Source organism: Notolepis coatsorum, assembly GCF_963971535.1.
Source record: "Notolepis coatsorum genome assembly, chromosome: 4".
Taxonomy (NCBI): domain Eukaryota; kingdom Metazoa; phylum Chordata; class Actinopteri; order Aulopiformes; family Paralepididae; genus Notolepis; species Notolepis coatsorum.
This window is the reverse complement of record NC_140168.1, coordinates 34,283,646-34,307,021: the sequence shown is the minus strand read 5'-3', so window position 1 is coordinate 34,307,021 and position 23,376 is coordinate 34,283,646. Positions and strand designations below refer to the sequence as shown.

At 46.3% G+C, this 23,376-nt stretch overlaps 1 protein-coding gene across 2 annotated transcripts in view; it reads right to left on the bottom strand.

Moving 5' to 3' along the window:
- The window catches only part of atf6b (activating transcription factor 6 beta), a 102,914-nt gene that overhangs the window by 14,522 nt on the left and 65,016 nt on the right, over positions 1 to 23,376 (bottom strand). For both annotated transcript variants that reach the window (XM_084313232.1, XM_084313233.1), the window contains 3 exons: positions 8,052 to 8,134; positions 6,646 to 6,864; positions 4,236 to 4,343 (listed from right to left, as the gene is read on the bottom strand). In XM_084313232.1, coding sequence (XP_084169358.1) covers positions 4,236 to 4,343; positions 6,646 to 6,864; positions 8,052 to 8,134 — 410 coding nt within the window. The remainder of the gene's footprint in view (positions 1 to 4,235; positions 4,344 to 6,645; positions 6,865 to 8,051; positions 8,135 to 23,376) is intronic.

The window sequence follows — 23,376 nt, the reverse complement described above, 5'->3', positions numbered from 1 at the left end:
ACCAGGGCAAAGATGATTGTACGAGCACTATGGGACAAGGACCAGGGCTGGGACGACCCAATACCCGCACACCTTGCCTCAACATGGAGAGAGTGGGAGACGGAACTCCGCTCACTCCCAGGTGTCAATATACGCCGCAGCTACTTCCAATCCACAGTGAGGCCAGAGACATGCCAGATTGAGCTACACGTCTTCAGCGACGCCTCCGAAGTAGCCTACGGATCGGTGGCCTACTTGCGTGCCCAAGAGATGGGAGGAAAGATACACACTGCTTTCATCCTGGCCCGCTCAAGAATAGCCCCACGTAAGCAACAATCTATCCCACGTCTAGAGCTCTGCGCAGCCCTCGCAGGAGCGCATCTAGCCACGTTAATCCAACGTGAACTCACCATTCCGGTGCATAGAACAATCTTGTGGTCAGATTCCACGACAGTACTCACATGGATCAAGTCTGATTCATGCAGATACAAGGTCTTCGTGGGAGTCAGAGTCACCGAGATTCAAGAATTAACAGAAGAAGCAAGCTGGCGGTATGTGGACACCAAACACAACCCAGCTGACGTCATCACCCGGGGAATGTCTCTGGATGACCTAACCCGTCGCAACATCTACAGTGACGGACCAGCATTCCTCAAGCTCCCGGAAGGAGATTGGCCTACGCCCACCCCGAGGGAAGCAAGTAACGAGGAGGCTGAGAACAAGAAACCTATGTTCTGTGGACTGAGCACTGTCGCCTCCACAGACCCCAACATAGATGACTGCATTACCCTAGAGAGTGCGCAGCAAAGAACATTCCTGCGGCACCACCCAGAGATTCAGTCCACCACTGACATGTCAGCAGCTGACTACGAAGAAGCAGAACTTCTTCTACTACAACGAGCCCAGAGAGACTCGTTCCCCGATGAGCTAGACTGTCTACAGGGAGGAAACCCCGTCCCATCAGACAGCAGACTGATTCACCTGGCACCAGAGAGTGACGCCCATAATCTCATTAGAGTGGGTGGTCGCCTGCGGAGAGCCCCCGATCTACCAGATGACATTAAGTACCCGATCGTCTTGAACAGCCGACACAAGGTCACAGAGCTGATCATAAAGAAATACGACGAGGATGTACACCACGCAGGAGCAGAGAGAGTCTTCGCGGAGATCAGACGTCGTTATTGGATATTGCAAGGGAGAGAAGCAGTACGGCGCTTCCAGCGAACCTGTCTAGACTGCCGTAAGTGGCGCGCGCAGCCCAGCATACCACGGATGGCTGACTTACCCCCCTGTCGCCTCCGAATCGGCGACAAGCCATTCCACTCCACAGGCATGGACTGCTTTGGCCCGTTGTATATAAAGAGAGGAAGAGGCACCGAGAAGCGGTGGGGTATTGTATTCAAATGCATGACCACCAGAGCGATACATATCGAGCTCCTTCCGACCATGAGCACAGACTCATTCCTTATGGCCTTCCGGAGATTCACATCACGGAAAGGAAAACAGTCTACATTGTTGTCTGATCACGGGACCAACTTCAAAGGCGGAGAAAGAGAGCTGAGAGAGAGCTTCCAAGCTATGGGCCCAGAACTTAAGACCCACCTCGCTCCAGCCCAGATTGACTTCCAGTTTAATCCCCCGAACGCACCCCACTTCGGTGGAACCTGGGAACGAGAAGTACGTTCTATAAAGACAGCCCTGTACGCCGTACTCGGAGCCCAGACTGTGGCGGAGGAAGTCCTAATGACAGTCCTCACGGAAATCGAGGGAGTATTGAACTCAAAGCCCCTCGGTTACGTCTCCAGTGATGTAGCAGATGTCGACCCAGTCACCCCCAACACACTCCTAATGGGGCGGCTGGACCCCGCGCTACCCCAGACAATGTACAGGCCTGAAGAAGCGAACGGCCGAAGAATGTGGAGGTACAGCCAAGTACTAGCTGACAAGTTTTGGAGCAGCTTCCTACTTCACTACCTACCGTCTCTACAGACCCGCCAGAAGTGGGTAAAAGAGAGAGACAATTTGACAGAAGGAACAGTTGTCATGATTATTGACCAGTCACTACCCAGAGCTATGTGGCCGGCTGGCCGCGTAAGCAAAGTGATCACCGGTGCCGATGGCAAGGTCCGAGCAGCTGAAGTACTCGTCCAAGGGCGCACCTACACACGTCCCGTGGCGAGGCTCATAGAACTGCCCCGACTCCCAGATACTATCGATGATGACCATGACCCTATGACATTGTGAGTTGACTGACCCTTACAGCGGACCTTGAGTGGTAGACAGTGCGGTTAATCTGTCTCTGCTTAGCTAATTAGGTGGGACTAATTAGGGGGCGGCTGTTGTGAAGGATCAGATTAAACCGAATATGTATATTTATTTATATATATATATTTAATTGTATTTGTATATCGTTTGATATCCCCTGTATATTCCTTGTACAATATGCACTGAATATCCCTTTAGTCTACTAAACAGCCCATAATAGTTTCATTCTACCATTGGACGAGAACCTGGCGCCAGGTTGCCATACCCCTAGGTCCAAGTTCAATCGTGCCGCCTAACATGTCGTGGCAAGCCCCGGTTCCGCGCAGGAATATGTCGGGCGAAATACGAATGGTACTATTTGTTCATAGCGCATATATATATGGCGCAAGTAAAGTAGAATTTTCTTTTAGTCCAGTTCTTTACCCTCCAACAGAGTGACAGACACAAAGCCTCCCCACGACGCACGTGTGGTGTAGTAAGGCCTACTTGGCCCCAGAATAGGCATTGAGATATCGTGTAGATTAATAGTTGAATAGTCATAGTTTGGCACTATACCGTCGAGTTGGACGTATTCTATTAAGCTAATAATAGTCTATTTATGTATGGTGCATCGTTCGGTTAGAGTTCTAAAGTTATCAGTACCCCCATCGTTCCTGACGCTTAACCAGGCTGGTCAGACCCCTAGTGGTGATTGCATCCGAGGAGCTCCGGGCCAAGAGCGACTGGACCTGTATATTTGATTACTCTACCCGGACGACGGCGAGCCTTCCACGGCTTGGATTATGCTTTGTGTGCTTTGATTATTCCATGGATAAAGGCCAACACTGCGGAGTGTTGGAACTACCCCCCGGAGAGGACTCCAGGTGAGACGGCGCTCGACACCAGTGAGGTCGCCTCACGTCTTTCCGTTGTGGACCGGCAGCTACCGTCCACAGAGGGTCCAGCTGTATTCGTCTGCGGTCCGAGGTTCTGTGGGCACCGTGTCCAAGACTTTGGATTCTCCCAAGACACCGTCGGCCAGATGGGATACCGCCAGCGGCTTCTCTAACCCCCCCCTCCTACTGTCTTACAACCAGCGGGACACCCCCCCCCCCCCTTAGTGTATCCAGCTATAATCATTTAAGTACCATCGCTATCGTTTCCTAAAGATTCCAGGTTGTATACTTACTCCCTGCGTAACCAGAGATTGGACATTCAATGTTGATTTACCTACGAATACTCATTTGCCATAAAAGTGCATATTTCATATTTCTAAAATCATAAATGTAATTAAGTGATCGTTGTATACACCCTTTGCTGTATTAAACCTTCGATTTGGTACATTTGTGTGGATTCGTTTCATCAGGTGGGAAAGTGTTCATCATACTTATATCTTGTACTGGGTGGCCAGAAGTTAAAGTACATGAGGTAGTGGTATTAAATATCATATCTAACAATACAGTCAGGGAATTGTACCCCTCAGTTACATACAGCATTATTGTACATGCTATCATACAGAGTTATATCGGTTATATGCAGGTGTATAAGTAGGTATAAAGGATTATATGCAGGTATTTGAGTTTGCTTAATCGGGCACGACCGGTGTCATGGAATCCGTAAAGAAAATGTTTCTAATTTGTACAAATGTAAAACCAACCATCTTGCTTGAAGACATTTAATTTTTTTGTCACCGTTTTCTCTTATCCACCATATTTAAAACACAGGTGTAGTTACCTCTAATGGCCACAGGGTGCCACTCTTCCATAGTGCAGCTTTAACATGCCTATGCATTATGAAGATGATGATGATGTAATGTGACTAAACTAGAAAATAAAATCTCATATTTCTTTCTTGTGTAAAGCATAGCCGTTCCTCCGGAGTCCACAAGACGACACAAAACAAGGTAAATGATGTGGGGAAAGTAGGAAATCGGGAACACGCATTGGAAATAGGTGCTGAAAAAGCAACAAGGATTGAGTGGTTCCAGGTAGAGAGAGATCAGTGTGACTGACCTGAGAGACTCAGAGCGATTGAACTGCCTGCAGTCCGATGAGGTGAAGTAACGATCGATGTCCTGAAGAACCAGGTCCTTCATATCACTGAACACATCACTTAGGTTCCTGGGGAAAAAGAAAAAAACACACACAGACACACCTATTTTAAACAACATTCCAGGTAGTGATCTTCAACTGGAATTTGGCAAGCCAAGTCAGTTCATATTTAATGTTAGGTAATAGGTTTACTCCCCTATGGCATGCAGTAAGACAATATATATATATATACACACTGCCATGTGGTTTTGTGTGTATGTATCTCTTTGATGTTTTTGTTATTTTGTATGAGAAGTAGAGCCTGAGCGACATCGGTATCAGCCCATTATGTTAGCCATATGTTTTTTTATTTTTTATATATACCTACCTATTACCTAAATATAAAGATCAATTCATCCTTAGTGAAGATTAAGCTATTTAGAATAGAATATAATTAGTATTTCTTTTTTTTTGTACAGATGTCTTGAGTACAGAACAACGAGAAGAAGTTTGGCCTCCAACCAGAGTGAAAATATAACATTAAACTGGCGTATAAAATATATAAATTAGTACTAGTGTATAGTGCCCACAATGTGTAGATTGGATGAAAAACCCTGCAGCACTGCATTGTAAAAACAACCATCATCTCTACTGGAAGGTCACCTGCCCGAATCCCTGCACCAAACCTGGGCTCGGGAAGGGAGCCAGAAACACTTCCCGCACCCTCATCAACTACCACTGAGTTGCCCTTTGGGCAAAGTACTCTACACTATGCGTTGAATAGTAGAAGACTACAGCTGTGCCGGGAGGCTCTCAGATGTCAACAAGGCTTTATCTACACCTGTCCGCTACCCGCTTGACAGCCCGTCAGAACACCTAGAGCGTTTCTCACGTTCAGTTGTGAACTGTAACTCGACAATCAGTTTACCTCCGTTTGATTGACAACCTGTCGCTGAAGATGAGCAGCGTACGCTTAGTCAACTTTCATTAAAAAAAGACAATGCTCCCACACCGGGTGTGTCTAAGACTGCAGGGCATTGTGTGAACAATCTTGAAATTTCTTTAAGTAATTTACCTCCAACAGCCTGAAACAAAGCAGATGAACCAGCGCTGTGAACTGGCGTAACCTCATTCAAGAGCAGGGGAACGCTTTACGTACTTCTCGTAACACGTTGACGTGTTATAGGCTCGCCTCACAGCAATGAACCAGGCCTGAGGCTGTGTGGACAGATCACAGTGAGCCATGTTTAGATTTGAAAACGGAGCATGATTCTATAGACCTGTTCGCGGTTTACAAACATACCGTGTTCGAGCCAATCAGCAATACCAACTGAGTCACGTGACTAAGTTGCCCCCGGACCTGCGCGAGCTGCTGCGCCAAAAGAAGTACAACGGGGCTCTATGGAGAAACCATGGCACTCCCCTGACTAAAAGTAGTTTCAAATGAAAACGGCTGGGTGTCCTTTAGCCAAATCAGCATGGCTGTGAGTGCGAGTCTGTCACCTTTTACATTATCTAGCTTTGACATGGATTGATTGTTTAGATCGCTAGCATGGCTAACAAATGCAAATAATGTTGTAGTCTGCCCCCCCGTTCAGACCAGGATTACGTTCCTTTCTGCCTCAGGTCTGCGCGCGCATATTTGTCATGACGTCGTCGGCGAACAGGTCTATAGGGCAGAGATGAGCAGAGCAGCCTGCTGCGGGAGCGTTACTGCATGTGATGCGTGTTCTTCCCTAAGGGTCAGAGAGCAGGTGGCAATAAGAGGTGGACGACAAACCCCATGTTAACACAATCTCTTCTTGATTTTTTTTTAATAAATATATTATATATATAATATATATAGAAATGGATTAAATTATGTATGCTTTTAAATTATTTTTTTTATTTTTTTTAAACTGGACACTTTAACTTGTTTACAGTTTTTGTTCTTGTCAACATATAGGGGGGAGGGGTTGCTACTGCCGTCAACACCTCAGGCTCTACCAAGAGGTCTGGAGAAATTCACAGTATAATAAGTTACTAAACTCCGACTCACATGTCAGACCAAAAGTAAACAAAAAGGAATTCCAAGTGGGGCTCTTTTGCCTAGAGGTCACTGTCTGATGGCATCACAGATTATATATGGGGGGGGGGGGGGGGCGACAGGTAGAGCGGGTCGTAATCAGAAGGTTCCTGGTTAAATTCTGGCTCCTCCCGGCAGTGTATCAAAGTGTCCTTGAGCAAGACACTGAACCCCTAACTGCTCCCGATGAGCAGGTCGGCACCTCGCATGGTTGCCTCCGCCGTCGGTGTGTGAATGTGTGAGTGAACGGGTGAATGTGAGGCATGAGTTGTAAAGTGCTTTGTCTGGAAGTGACCCTCGTCTTGGGGCATCTGATTGGTCACCCACCTAAACTGGAACGAATCACTTGCGTCCCTCTCCACCTCTCCCCTCTTCCACCTGTCCTCCACCCCGTCCTCCTCCGTCTCTACGGTGTCTTCTACTCGGAGGTGAGGCAGCGGCTGTTGTTCTTCTTGTCGTTGTTGTTGTTCCATCTCCAGCAGCCGCCTTCCTGTGTACGACACCACGCCTTCGTGTAGGCCTGTAGGCAGCTTCCTGTCAGTGATGCTACGGTGAGAAACAGACCAATCAGATGTCAGTCAAACAGGAAGTTATAATACAAGTTACTGTACATTTAAATGTTTTACATTTAGCTGATGCTTTTATCCAAAGCCACTTACAAGTTCTGTACAACAAGTCAGCAGGAAGGTTACAACTCAGCTAAGGGTCAGTCAAACAGTGTTGAACTTGAGTGCTACAGTCTTGAGTGCATAGTAGTATAGACATATTAGCATAGTATAGTGGGAAGATTCCTTAGTAGCAGAGTGCATACAAGTAAAAGACAGTACGAAGGTCAGTATATCCTTTTTTATACTATATCTTCATTTCAAATATTGATTGAAGAAGTGTGTTTTTAGTCGGTGGTGGGAAATTGGGCGGGTTTCGCCTGTGGTGGGAAGTTCGTTCCGCCATTGCGGAGCGAGGACCGAGAATAGCCTGCTTCTCTTTGATTCTATTATTTTTTTATTTTTTATTATTATCTTTTTCCACCTTCTTTTTTCGTTTTTCTCCCATCCCAATGTTAGTCGTTATGCCAATTCCCAATCCCCTTCCTGGTCGTTGCACACTCTACCCCCTACCGTCGGTCTGGGAGGGCGGAGACTATTACATGCTTCCTCCGACACATGTGTAGCCAGCCCACCGCTTCTTTTCACCTGGCAGCGTGGACTCTCACTGGGGGAGTGTGAATGAATGAATGAATGAAAACTTTATTCAACAGATTGCAGAATGGGTACAATACAGTACGGCTCAATACATACAATTGTTAAGGGGATGCAGACCTGAGAAAGACGTTTGTCTTGTTTCCATCAGGGTCCCCCATTTTCAATTCATATAGTGTAACGTGTGGAAGGTCACACTACCTCTCCCAGATCCTTCCCTTGCTGTGCAGGCGCCCCGACCGAACTGTAGGAGTCGCTGTTTACAACGACCAGGACCCACGCACGCCGGCTTCCCACCCGCTAACGCTGCCAATTGTGTTAGTATGGACGGTCGGCCAACCCGGAAGCACCACAGCCGGATTCGATCCCACTGGCTCTGTGGTGGTAGACAGACGCTTAGTCCGCTGCGCTACCCGGCCGCCCTATTCTATTCTATTCTATTTGGTGACTTACAGTGATACCAAATGCATTTGGAGAACACTTGGCAGACATGATGCGGTTAATATAATTTGCAAATGTGATGATGAATGTTACCTGACGGGTCCGAAGCTGAAGGTGATGAATAGTAGGACAGCCATGACACACACAGCCCTCTTGTTGTTAGCAGGGTCACTGCCCTGGAATACACAGAGGAAGAGGGATTTAACACACACAAATATATATATATATATATATATATATATATATATATTAGAGGTGGGCATAGATTAATTTTTTAAATCTAGATTAATCTATCTGCAATCCTGGATTTAATCTAGATTAAAATGGCTCAAAAAAAAAAAAACCTGCCGAAGGCATTCAAAATATGTGTGTTCTACCCAAATAATGACCAGAAGTAAGTCCTTACTTTTTCTTTCCTCCTTATGTTTCTCAGGCCAGGTGGCCCATTACACCATGAGCCCATCTCCCGTTTCCAAAATGCATTACAGACTGTTTGAAAAAGCTGTTTTGCTATGATAATTGGTAATGAAATATCAAAACAAATTTCAATAAGATGTACTTGTGTTTAATAAGTTGTTTTATTCAGAAGTTAACACAAATAAATAATATTACCAGTACAGTATCTAGCACTCTCAGGAGCAAAACAGAAAGAATCATTTCAAACTTGAACTATGTGACATGGCTTGAATCAACTGCTCCAGTGGAGTTGCTCAGTGGCCAATGGTGTCAACTGTGGTTGTACTGGGCAGCTCCCAGGTGTGAATGGAACTGTGTGAATGTGAAGCAGGGCGTTCCTGAAAAAGAGCATCTGTGCTCAGCGAACCTACCCTGGGTGGCGTAGTGGGCAAGGCGCTCGCCACGAATGCGGAGACGCTGGGCTCGCCTGTTCGAGCCCAGCTCTCCACATTGTTTTCAGTTTAGCTGGTCGTCCGTACTAATACACATTGGCCGTATTAGGGGGTGGGAAACTGATGGGTGGGGATCGGGCGTTGTGGACAGCGACTCCTACAGGTCGGTTGGTGCGCCTGCGCAGTAGAATCAGGAAGTGTCGGGGGCAGCGTGAGCCTCCCACGCGTTACTCCTCGCCACTGAGAGATCGAGCTGCGCAGGTGAAAAGATGCGACTGCTGTTACCTCAAGTACCGGAGGGGACTTGTGCTATGTATGACTTAGTCCACATTGCAGCCGGCTTGTGGGAGGCAAGAAACAGCGTCCGTGACAGGGGAGGGTTGAATTGGATGATACGAAATTGGGATGGGAGAAAATATAGAAAATGGGAGAAAAAAAGTGGATAAAAAAAAAATTTAAACGTACATGGATTCTGTAACTAACCCTAACTAACCCCAGCATTAAAATAGCGTGTCAAACTAAACCAGGACGTCAAACATGTCCTCATTTGGTCCCAAATGTCCTGATTCTGTGGTGTGTATTCTCAAAATTGGTCCAGATTTCACACACTAAACCTCTCTCTCTCTCTCTCTCCTCCCCCTCCTCCTTGTCTCTCTCTCTCTCCTCCCCCTCCTCCTTGTCTCTCTCTATTCTCCTCCCCCTCCTCCTTGTCTCTCTCTCTTCTCCTCCCCCTCCTCCTAGTCTCTCTCTCTCACCGCCCCCCTCCTCCTCCTTGTCTCTCTCTCTCTCTCTCTCTCTATCATTTAACTTTGATCTTCCCTTGCTAATTGCTTTAAATGGTCTTTTGGTAGCAGCCTTCGAGAATCCCCTGAGGTGTTGAATGAGTCTCCAGAAGCAGCCCAGTTGGCTCTGCAGGGATATCAACTGTGTTCTGTTGCTTCTGTAATCACCGCTGTGGCCTGAGGGACGACTAGGACTAGTCGCAGCGTCTCATCTCCTCTACTGACCAATGGCAAAACGCTGCCCTCTTTTCTTGATCCTACGATCACAGCTGTCGTTGGAAAAGAGGGCAGGGCTTGACCTGTTCTGCATGTTTTTTTATTGGGTTTATCTCTTCTTCTGAAGGGGAAACCCTTGCGAGCACGGGGAGAGAACATGCAAACTCTACACAGAAAGGCCCAGGAGATACCCCACCTAGGTACCTGGCAACCCGGCAACCTGGTCCCCAAGCGGGAATCGAACCCAGGACCTTCAGGCTGTGAGACGACAGTGTTAACCACTACATAAACTGTGCATCTCCAAACTCTTATCTCATCTTATCTCTTTATTTTCTGTTATAGCCACTCGTTCTCCTTCTAGACCCTTTTTAAATTTTTACTATTAGACTCCCCCCCCTTCGCCTCTGCACAGTCGTCTGCCAAACTGCATAAAGTCCCGGGCCGTTATTCTTAACCGTTCGGCCGGCCAGCCAGCTGTCACTGTGTCTTGGGCCCCGACTGTTGTTATTTCAGAACCGATTCAAGAACTTCTCCATTTTTATGGTCGCGGCTGCTATGACATCATGAGATTTGCAAACACTCGCAAGGCCAGCGGCCCCCGTTGGCTCGGGAGAGGTTTGCTGTCAAGCTGTTGCCTGCATTAACTTGTAATAAAACATTTTGTTCATGGGATACACGTGGTGTGTGTGTGTGTGTGTGTGTTATGTCATGTGTATTGAGTCACACAGTAAACCTGAGGACTCCTTGCTCAACCCACACTCACCGCCGCAGGAGAGACACCCAGAGCCAGAGGGGAAACACAGCAGCTGTTTTTCTTTTTAAATTTCAAACCCCCTCACGCTGCAGGTTCAAACCCCCCAACGCTGCAGGTTCAAACCCCTGGCCCTCACGCTCCAGGTTCAAACCCCCTCACGCTCCAGGTTCAAACCCCCTCACGCTCCAGGTTCAAACCCCCTCACGCTCCAGGTTCAAACCCCCTCACGCTGCAGGTTCAAACCCCCTCATGCTCCAGGTTCAAACCCCCTCACGCTCCAGGTTCAAACCCCCTCACGCTGCAGGTTCAAACCCCCTCACGCTGCAGGTTCAAACCCCCTCACGCTGCAGGTTCAAACCACCTCACGCTGCAGGTTCAAACCCCCTCACGCTCCAGGTTCAAACCCCCACACGCTGCAGGTTCAAACCCCCTCACGCTGCAGGTTCAAACCACCTCACGCTGCAGGTTCAAACCCCCTCACGCTGCAGGTTCAAACCCCCTCATGCTCCAGGTTCAAACCCCCTCATGCTCCAGGTTCAAACCACCTCACGCTGCAGGTTCAAACCCCCTCACGCTGCAGGTTCAAACCCCCTCATGCTCCAGGTTCAAACCCCCTCATGCTCCAGGTTCAAACCCCCTCACGCTGCAGGTTCAAACCCCCTCACGCTCAAGGTTCAAACCACCTCACGCTGCAGGTTCAAACCCCCTCACGCTGCAGGTTCAAACCCCCTCATGCTCCAGGTTCAAACCCCCTCACGCTGCAGGTTCAAACCCCCTCACGCTCCAGGTTCAAACCCCCTCACGCTGCAGGTTCAAAGTAAACCCCCTCATGCTCCAGGTTCAAACCCCCTCACGCTGCAGGTTCAAACCCCCTCACGCTGCAGGTTCAAACCCCCTCACGCTGCAGGTTCAAACCCCCTCACGCTGCAGGTTCAAACCCCCTCACGCTCCAGGTCGAGTTTGTTCCTCACATTTTACCCGTTCACTCACACGTTCACACAGACGGCAGAGCGACCGAGCGAGGTGCCGACCTGCTCATCAGGAGCAGTTGTAATAATAATAATAATAATAATAATAATAATAACTTTATTTGTATAGCACTTTTCATACAGAGGTTGCAGTTCAAAGTGCTTCACAACATACAGGCATAAGCGAGCATAAAAAATAAAACATTTAAATAAAGAGATAGAGAGGTAGCAAGGTAAGGCAAATCACAGTTCTTCAGTAATAGAAATAATAAAATAGAATAGATTAGATAGAGTAAAAAAGTGCGGTTTGATTCAGTTTAAAATAGGCAAAAAATTATCAAATAGAACGGACAGTAAAAAAGTGTGATAACATTGTTCAATAAAAAATATCTAACAACAGAGCAGTGTATCGCTCTTAGTACTTTGAGTTTCTTTACAAAGTTCTAACATACAGAGCATCGCTCTAACATACAACAGAGCAGTACATCGCTCTTAACACTTTGAGTTTCTTTACAAAGTTCTAACATACAACAGAGCATCGCTCTAACATACAACAGAGCAGTGCATCGCTCTTAACACTTTGAGTTTCTTTACAAAGTTCTAACATACAACAGAGCAGTTCGTCGCTCTAACATACAACAGAGCAGTCCGTCGCTCTAACATACAACAGAGCAGTTCGTCGCTCTAACATACAACAGAGCAGTTCGTCGCTCTAACATACAACAGAGCAGTTCGTCGCTCTAACATACAACAGAGCAGTCCGTCGCTCTAACATACAACAGAGCAATGTGTCGCTCACAACAACAGAGCATCGCTCTAAGATCATAGAACCGACATATGAATTTTATTGGAAGTGTATGAAAGTAGGTAGGGTAAGAATAGTGCAGGTAAGGTACAATTTGTCAGGATATCCCTGATGTTTCATTGAAATGCCCCAGTTAGTTAGGGGTTATGAGTCATGCTCAAGGACACTTCGACACGCTGCCCGGGAGGAGCGGGAATCGATCCGGGAACCTTCAGATTACCAGACTACTGCTCTACCACCTGAGCCACTGTCATATCCGAGTCCTTCCAAAAGCTATGAAATAGCAAAGAAAACAAAACCAGCTAAGCCCCCTCAATAAGACGTTCTGTCAATATAGTTGACATTGAACATAATTATTTATAAAAAAGCAATATATATATTATATATTAGGGCTGGGACTTTATGGCATTAATTTCGTAAAGAATGAAACGCAAAAAAAAATTCCACATTTTATCGCAAGTCGCGGCACCAATACATTGTTGGAAAGGTGAATTTTCCGCCTTTCAATAGTCACCCCACTCAACCTATTGCGTGCTTCGGGTCTCAAGTTAGAAGACGAAACATCCGGCAAGCATCATTTGACAAGCCGTTCGGACGAGTGACCACGTCCGGTTGGGAGCGGTCCTGAACTGACCAGTGACCAGTCACCGCTGATGGTGAAAATGATTGACCACCGTTGTAGCCAAGGAGCGTCTGCTCCGAAAGCGATTCCAGACGGACGCTGAGGCCGTGTTCACATCTGAAAGTCCACGGATAGTCCAGACTTTCTGGTGGACCAAATGTGAGAATTAGTCAGTGTAATATTTAGGTATTGTATTATATGAATGTTTAATATTGATTGGATTTAGATAAAGTCATTGAACCGTCGTATTTGTCATAATAGAGCATTCTAGAACATAGAACATTCTAGAACCACAGTATGACGTCATGATAGAAAGTTATGGAACCTTCGTGATGTCACCGTATGATGTCATAACCGAACATTCTAGAACATTTGGGTCTCTATATAAGCGGGCGTTTCTCAGAACGGCAGTTTTGTATCTTCGATGGGACCGAAAGGATGGACTCAACAATGGACTGAAGCCAGAAGCCAGCAAGCGGATTTACGGCTTTCACATTATGAAAGAATTTTCATGTCGAGTCTGCTGTGATTTTGGAGACTGGGAAAATAGTTTTCTTACCTTGTAGTAGTACTTGTAGCTTGTATTAGTACTTGTAGCTAGTAGGAGCCACTTGTAGTAGTATTTGTAGTAGTGACAGGAATATTTAGGAAAGTAGATTTAGGACCACTTCTGTAAAGAGAGACTGCAAATAAACCATTTGGATATCTTTACTTTGCACTGGAGTGGCTGTGGACATTGCTTTTCTTTATCAACGGACGTACTACTCACGAGTAAGTAATTTTACCAGTGGAGTGGATCGTCGGCCCTCACATTAATAAGAAAACTCTGTTTCAAGAGGAAACAGGAACAACACAAACTACTGGAGCGCTGAAAGAAGGATAACAACAAAATGTCGAAACCTAAGAAGGGGGAGAGGCATAAGCGTACAGCGGAGTCTAGGAAGCACCAAGATGAGGTCAGGCCTGAAGACAGTGCATCCGTCATCGTAGAAGGGAAAGGGTCTAGAGCACCATCCACTACATTTTCCAGAGCATCATCTGCAAGCCAGCGGCTGAAAGCTGACTTAGAGGGCTGAGTTGCTAACCCAGGCTTCCGCTCTAAAACAAAAACGACAACTCAAGGTACACACTCTAAAACAAAAAAGACAACTCGAGGAACAGGAGGCTCGACAGATAGCTTAGCTAAGCTAAGAGCAGATAGGGAAGAACAGGAGGCTAAGCTAAGAGCAGAGAGAGAGGAGTTACAGATCCAGGCTGCTTTAGCTGCCTCAGAGGCTAGGAGCAAAGTACTGGCAGAGCACGAGGGCCAGCGAGCCGCATCCAGAGTGTCCCGTAGGGATGGAATGAACTTTTACACATATAAACCGATTTCCGTCGTAGCACCAGCTCATGGGCAGGCTAGGCCTGCTCCCGAGGCCGTAGCGGAAATAAAAGAACCTGCTTACAGTAGCAGCTCCAGAGCACCTGGCGGTGCTACACAGAAAGAACAAGAGTCTCCGCAAGAAGAGCCCAAACGAGCCATGGTGGATTTCCCAGTGAAGCAACAAAACCATGCTACTCTGCCCCCTCAACAGATTCCTATATTCAAGGTAGACCCTATGGAGTACAGGCTATTCATCAGAGCCTTCGAACACGGAGGACAAGACCGATAGTAACAGAGACCGGCTGTACTTCATGGAGCAGTACGCGGATGGACAGCCAAGAGAGCTGATAAGAAGTTGTCTTCACATGGAACCAGAGCGAGGCTATCACGAGGCAAGAAGGCTCTTGAAAAGGCATTTTGGAAATGGATACAAGATCTCAATGGCGTACATAGACAAGGCACTGAACTGGCCTACTATCAAGTCAGATCACAGAGAGGCGCTCCACTCCTTTGGCCTCTATCTCACTGGATGCCTCAACGCTATGGCTGACGTGGAGTACATGCAGGAGCTTGACAGCATATCAAATAGGCGTGCCATCACAGCCAAGTTTCCGTACAAGCACGGGGGTGGGGAAGAAGAGGGTGAAGCCAGTTCTATGGTCAGTGGAGGCATCAATGCAGAAACGAGGACCTGCAGAGCTACTGGGGCCGGCAAAGTCGAAAGCATCTTGGCTATCGTTCCGGTCCACATCAAAGCCAAGAAAGGCAACAAGATGGTGGTTACCTACGCGTTCCCCGACCCAGGCAGCAACGTCACTTTCTGCACAGAGAAGTTAATGGCAGCGCTTAACCTCACCAGCAGGAAGACAAGTATCCTGCTAAGTACCATGGGAGGCGAGCAGGTTGTGAGCAGCCAGATGGTGTCTGGTTTAGAAGTCTGTGGCTTGGACAGCGACAACTTCCTAGAGCTACCCAATACCTGCTAGTTACCGGAACATCCCACTGCAAGAGGAAGTCAATAAGTGGCCCCATCTCAGGGAAGTGCAAATCCCGAAGATCCAGGCGGAGATAGGCCTTCTCCTTGGGACTGACGTACCCAAGGCAATGGAACCATGGCAGGTGGTACCCAGCGTGGAGGAAGGGCCGTACGCGGTGAAAACGCGATTGGGCTGGTTCGTCAATGGCCCCCTCAGAGGAGTAGATGGCCATGGAACGACCAGTGGACTCATACAAGTCACGTCCAACCGCACATCTGTGACCACGCTAGATGAACTTTGGAGTCACCAGTTCAAGAACAACTTCCCAGAGTGTCAAGACGACTGGCTTGAGAAGTCGAGGGACGACATCCAGTTTCTGGAACTGGTCTCGCAGTCTGTGAAACTTCCAGATGGACACTACAGCATCGGCCTACCAGTGAGGAATGCAGTCCTCAAGATGCCGAACCGCAGAAGAGTAGCTGAACAGCGAGCTCTCAACTACAGCTCTCTGCTACAGAAGAGTGATGACAACAAGCTTCATGTTGCCTTCGTCATGGCGAAGGCGAGAGTGGCCCCGCTCAAGCCCCTCACTATCCCGCGCATGGAGCTAGCAGCCGCTACCATGGCAGCGCGCATGGACAGGACCTTGAGATCCGAGCTGGAGCTCCAACTAAACAAATCTGTGTTCTGGTACGACAGCACCACTGTGCTCAAAGACATGACAAACAGAACCAGTAGGTTTTGCACCTTCGTGGCGAATCGAGGGGAGACCATCTTGAAGCTGTCAGAAGTGGGACAGTGGCGGTATGTGGATACTGCAACAAATCCTGCTGACTACGCGTTGAGAGGACTCAATGTGGAATCATTCCTGCGCAATGAGACTTGGATACAGGGGCCGGAATTCCTCACCAATTCCGAATCATTCCTGCGCAATGAGACTTGGATACAGGGGCCGGAATTCCTCACCAAGCCCGAAGAGGAATGGCCTCAGAACCCAGAACCCCATGGGGACCTAACCACGGAGGACCCAGAGGTAAAGAACGCCGGGATCAGCGCTACTGCAGCTGAAGAGCAGTTCAAAAGTTCCTGGAATATTACTCCAATTGGAACCATCTCCAGAAGGCAGTCGGTTGGATTCTGAAGCTTAGAAGCACTCTGCTGAGGCTGTGTCGCCAGAGGAAGGAGATGAATGCTTCGCCCACACAGTCTGAGGTACAGACACAGATGGAGATCTTCAAGGCAAGCCTGGAGAAGACCAACCTTACTATGGAGAATATAAAGGAAGCAGAGCTTGAGATCTTCGTGAAGAAGAAGCTGCATCAGGCGGTGGTAAAGACCGTCCTCCTACGGTGTGCCATGTACTAGTGACCTCTGGCACCAGGTATTGGTTATCCTGCAGCAGAGACACTTATCAGTTGAAATAGTGTTTGGTTTGGCTCCTTGGTTTTTAGTAGTTAGTAATTGTTTCTAGATTAGAAGGACAATTAGGGGCCGGTGTAAGAGCCAAAGCTATATATATATTTAGGTATTGTATTATATGAATGTTTAATATTGATTGGATTTAGGCCATGTTTAGAGAGAGTCTCAACAGAAACCGCAGAAGTCATCTTGCGGTCTCACTTTTAATTTTACGTTTAGACTAGTGTTTTGGGAGGGAATTATTCGTGCAGACGAGGCTGTAAAAGTGTAGTCGACTCGAGACGACGGAGCTCGCTACACTGCCTCAGGTAGTTGAGACAACCATGCTGTGAAGACCCACCCTACTCTGTCTCTGATTCGCAGACTGTGGGTGGGGGAATGTGATTGGACCAAAGCAGAGTCACTCACAGACAGTGGCTCCAGTCACTAGATGTGATAGCCGCTGGACTGATTCTTGTGTATTTAAAAGTACTGCCAATGTGGTGATCTCCGTGGATAGAATCAGACATGCTTGTTCGCTTTGTTTACGCTTCTAGGCTACTGGCGCATGCCTGTGATGTAAGCAGTACGCGACGAGAGCCTTGAGAACCCTTTCGTCATAGTTTTATGCGGTTTGACTGTTCAGATGATAGCGCGAAGGTGTATCGTTTCTAGGATTTCCACCCAGGAAGGTGGTTTAACTTTTTTGCGGATTCTCCCCACAAAAACGCTGTTGCCGTATGAACAAAAGGCACATCCGGAAAAATATTTTTCCGGATTCACTTGCGAGCGTTTCCGTCTAAACATGGCAGTAGATAAAGTCATTGAACCGTCGTATTTGTCATAATAGAGCATTCTAGAACATAGAACCTTCTGGAACGTTTGTGGTGATGTCATAATAGACTTTCTAGAACATAGAACATTCTAGAACCACAGTATGACATCATGCTAGAAAGTTATGGAACCTTCGTGATGTCACCGTATGATGTCATAACCGAACATTCTAGAACATTTGGGTCTCTATATAAGCGGGCGTTGAAGAGGGGAGCGGAGAGGGCAGTGACGGGGACGGTAGTGATTACGTTTGAGGGTGGGGTTGTTCCTAGCGAGGTATTAGTAGGGCGTAGGATGTATAGGGTTAGGGAATTTGTTCATAATCCTCTTAGGTGCTATAGGTGCCAGGGGTTTGGCCATATAGCTACCACGTGTATGAAGGGGATGAGGTGCGCTAGGTGTGGCGGGGAACATGAATATGGGAAATGTGGAGAGGGAGTGAAGCCGAGGTGCTGTAGTTGTGGTGGGGAGCACAGTGTAGCGTTTCGGGGGTGCGAGGTGATGATGAAGCAGGTCGCGGATCGGAGAGAGAGAAGGGAGGGTAAGTTGACGTATGCTGGGGCGGTTAGCAGGGCAGGACAGGGGAGCCAAGAAAGGGTGCAGGGGGTTGAAGGAGGGCATTTGGCAGTGAGGGTAGAGCAGGTGGAAAGAGACAGGGGAAGGGAGGAGAAATTAGGTATTGTGGCCTTCGTGGCAGGGGTAGTTACTGGTATGGCAGAGGTTACGGGTAGAACAGAGATGGTGAAGATGATTGTTAGGATAGCGGTTCAACATCTGGGATTGGAAGGTCTGGACTGGAGGGAGGTGTGTGAAGAGTTGGCTGAGGGGGCTGCGAGGGACAGGGCTGCGAGGGACAAAGCGGCCCAGGATAAGATAGCAGGGGGCAAGGAGGGTCCCGCGGAGGGGGGCTCAGACAGGAAGTAGCAGCAGTAGAGGCACTCCAATGGACAATGTAGTTGATGACGGGGTCCAGTAGAAGAAGAAAAAGAAGGTGAAGAAGGAGAAGAAGGAGAAGAAGAAGAGCCCATAAAAAGAATTGCGGAGGGCAGTAATACGCCTCGATGCGTCTACTCTGCCGGAAATTCAATAAAGAAGAAGAAGAACAGCAGTTTTGCATCTTCGACCAGACTGAACGGGACCGAAAGGATGGACTCAACAATGGACTGAAGCCAGGAAGGGGATTTACGGCTTTCACATTACGAAGGAATTTTCATGTGTCGAGTCGGCGGTGATTTTGGAGACTGGGAAAATAGTTTTCTTACCTTGTAGTAGTACTTGTAGCTTGTATTAGTACTTGTAGCTAGTAGAAGCCACTTGTAGTAGTATTTGTAGTAGTGACAGGAATATTTAGGAAAGTAGATTTAGGACCACTTCTGTAAAGAGAGACTTTGCAAATAAACCATTTGGATATCTTTACTTTGCACTGGAGTGGCTGTGGACATTGCTTTTCTTTATCAACGGACGTACTACTCAAGTAATTTGACCAGTGGAGTGGATCGTCGGGTCGGCCCTCACAGTCAGGTTCACTATATACTTTCGTCGGATTTTCTTGGGGATTTGCAATACTATACATTTTTGGAAAGGATATAATAATAATAATAATAATAATAATAATAATAATAATAATAATAATCGATATGATTTTGGCGTTTATTGCGCCATACAAACCGGAAATGGATCTAGGTGATCGGTGTCGAATAATTGGGATCTTTCTCCTCCAGTCTCATTGGCGCACAGTAAGAGGGCAGTAACGTTATTTTCAACCCGATTGTTTATTCATTTCACTGCAAACAGTCTGATCAATATATTCGCATTCTGCAATCTGATTGGCCACTGACGTACGCTCTCTCTACGCCCAAACAGCGTGTTACGCTAGTTCTGCCTCTACTAACAGCCTGCAGCCTGCTCGCTAGTTCTGCATAAAACCTCTAACAGCCTATTCAACTCCTGATGAATTGAAAATGGGGGACCCTGATGTAAACAAAACGAAAGTCTTTCTCTGGTCTGCATCCCCTTAACAATTGTGTGTATTGAGCTGTACTGTATTGTACCCATTCTGCAATCTGTTAATAAAGTTTTCAATCAATCAATCAATCAATATCCAATTCATATCAATCGAAATAACGTATTGTTTTCATCCCTCTATATTAACGTGATTCCATCCATATAAAATGCTTCTTTCTGTTTTGCTCCAGAGATTGTGCTAGATAAAAATAGATATGTATAAAGTATAGTAAGTATAAAATAGAAGTCAAGTACGTAGACAAAGGTGTTCAATATATACATATATACAATGTACAATGCATAGTAGAAAAGTAACTCAAGTTTCAAGTTTCTTTAATAGTTGTCATACAGAAGTACAGAATACTTTTATACAAAATGCTTCTTACTGTTACGCTCCAGAGACTGTGCTAGACAAGATATGTATGAAATAAAATAAAGTAGCATGTAAAAAGAAGTAAAAATAGAGGTCAGTGTTCGATGCAGACTAGAAGTAACCGAGTTACCATACAATATACAATATACTATGCAATATACTAATATACAATACTATATAGTGCAAAGCAGAAATGGGTTGAGGTACAATTTAGGTACAATTTACAGTAAGGTGTACGAGTTGTAGTGAAAATCCTTTACCAATAAATATAAAGTGTGTTTAGGTGATCTAAAGTGTGGAGAGTGGGTGCTGCAGTGTGTTGTTTGTTTAAAGTGAGTGTGTGTGTGGATGTGTGTGCTGTGTGCATTTGATGGTTGTTGCATAGTGTTTATTGTTCGTTGAGCAGCCTGATGGCCTGGGGATAGAAGCTTCTTCTGAGTCTATCTGTGCTCGCCTTGAGACTCCGGTATCGCTTGCCTGACCGCAGCAGTTCAAAGAGGCAGTTGTTCGGGTGGCTGGAGTCCTTGATGATTCTCTTAGCCTTGCCCCTGCACCGCTTGTTGTAAATGTTCTGGAGGGTGGGAAGCCCCCCTCCAATTGTGCGTTCCGCTGAACGTGTCACTCTTTGTAGTCTGCTTCGGTCTTATGCAGTGCTATTCCCAAACCAGGAGGTGATGTTGCCAGTCAGGATGCTCTCTATTGTACATGAGTAGAAGTTCTTAAGGATCTTCTGACTGACTTGGAACTTCCTTAGGCGCCTGAGGAAGTAGAGGCGTTGTCGTGCCTTCTTCACAACACTGTCAATGTGTGTGGTCCATGTCATGTCCTCGGATATGTGGGCTCCGAGGTACTTAAAACTGTTCACTCTCTCAACCGGTGCCCCGTCGATGCTGAGGGGGCTGTAGTCCTTGACCCACAACCTCCTAAAGTCCACAATCATCTCCTTTGTTTTGCTGACGTTCAGGGAGAGTCTGTTCTCCTGGCACCATCCCACCAGGACCTTGACCTCTTCCAGGTAGGCCCTCTCGTCGTTTGCAGAGATCAGGCCCACCACTACTGTGTCGTCAGCAAATTTGATGATTGTGTTGTTGCTCCGCTGAGCCACACAGTCATGTGTGTACAGGGAGTAGAGGAGGGGACTCAGAACACAGCCCTGTGGGGCCCCTATGTTGAGGGTGATGGATGAGGAGGTGCAGTTGCCTGCTCTCACCACCTGGGGTCTGCTCGTCAGGAAGTCCAAGACCCACTGGCAGAGGTCATAGTTCAAGCCCAGGTCCCTGAGCTTGGCTATGAGTTTGGAAGGGACTATGGTATTGAATGCTGAGCTGTAGTCGATGAATAGCATTCTCACATAGTTCCCCTGCCTCTTGTCCAGGAGTGATGCTGCTGTGTGCAGCACATGGGCTATGGCGTCCTCCGTGGACCTGTTGGGGCGGTATGCAAATTGCAGGGGGTCCAGGTTGATGGGGAGTGAGGGAGTTACAATACAATATACTATATACTATACAGTACAATGCAGAAATGGGATGAGGTACAATTTAGGTACAATTTACAGTAAGGTGTAATGGGTGTATGGGTTGTAGTGCAAATTCTTTGCCAATAAATATAAAGTGTGTTTAGGTGTTCTAAAGTGGGTAAAGTGGGTGCTGCAGTGAGTTGTTTGTTTAATGTGAGTGTGTGCGTGTGGATGTGTGTGCTGTGAGTGCATTTGATGGTTGTTACGATTGTTCATTGTTCAACCCTTGTTCATTGAGCATCCTGATGGCCTGGGGATAGAAGCTCCTTCTGAATCTCTGTGCTTGCCATGAGACTCCGGTATCGCTTGCCTGACCGCAGCAGTTCAAAGAGGCAGTTGTTTGGGTGGCTGGAGTCTTTGATTATTCTCTTAGCCTTGCCCATGCACCGCTTGTTGTAAATGCCTTGGAGAGTGGGAAGCCCCCCTCCAATTGTGCATTCGGCTGAACGGGCCACTTTCTGTAGTCTGCTGCGGTCTTGTGCAGTGCTATTCCCAAACCAGGAGGTGATATTGCCAGTCAGGATGCTCTCTATTGTGCATGAGTAGAAGTTCTTGAGGATCTTCTGACTCACGTTGAACTTCCTTAACCGCCTAAGGAAGTAGAGGCGTTGTCGTGCCTTCTTGATAACACTGTCAATGTGTGTGGTCCATGTCAAGTCCTCGGATATGTGGACTCCGAGGTACTTAAAACAGTTCACTCTCTCAACCGGTGCAGAATCGAGACAGCAGCCTCTTGCATTGGTGACGAGCGCAATCTCCGCTACGCCATCCGACCGCCCTGAACATTAGAAGTCTGAGGGGAAATAAAATATATTGATCTCATGATACTGTACATCACACACACGCACGCGTGCACACACGCACATATATATAATATACATATACACACACACATATATTATACTATATAATACAGTAGTCATGTTAGCTAGCTTAGTTAGTTAGCTAGCTAGTGTTAGCTATAATGTAGGCTAATTTGATGACATACTATCTCAAACAATAATCATGAATGACACAAACTATACAGTAATGTTAGCTAGCTTATTTAGTTAACTAACTAGTGTTAGCAAACTACTGTATTTTATTTTGATGATACATGATGATAACAGTATGACATGAATGACAATAGTAATGGTAGCTAGCTTAAATGTGATGTTATAGACACCTGTTTAAATTGTCTGAGGTAAAAATTAACACAATACTTACTTTACATGTATCAAATGCTGTGTAGAATAATGTTGAGGGATGACACAAATTTACATATAGTAGGCAAAAATATTAGGAGAATATCAGAAGTCTGAAGAACAAGGCTGTTGCCGATTTTATACCGATACCGATATTTCCCGATCCGATTTTTTATTTTTTATTTTTATTCAACAAACATGACCATGTTCACGTCTTAAACTCATACTGAGGCCTTAGTTTTGGTTTTAAATTGCATATCATCATTCATTTATTTATTGTCACACAGCAGAAGAATTTTGCCAAAACAAACCAATAGTAACCAGCTGCAGAACGGCAGACCAGCCACACTCTCAGACCCAAACGCATTTCCTTTGATTTAATTATACATCAAATGATATATGTCAAGGATTGCAATGCCTCGCTTGAATGAAGTTAACTTTTCACCTGGATAACGTCAACATTCAGGGTGAATGTAATGTGAGAAATTGGGATTAAAAAAATAATTAAAAAATAATTTGGGTCCGAGACGGTGGCTGGTCTGCCGTTCTGCAGCTGGATACTATTGGTTTGTTTTGGAAAAATTCTTCTGCTCTGTGTGACAATAAATAAATGAATGATGATATGCAATTTAAAACCAAAACTAAGGCCTCAGTATGAGTTTAAGACGTGAACATGGTCATGTTTGTTGAATAAAACAAAAAAGTAAAAAGATAAAAAAAAAAAAAAAAAAAAAAAAAAAAAAAAATCCAGATTTTTATTTTTATTTTTTGCCG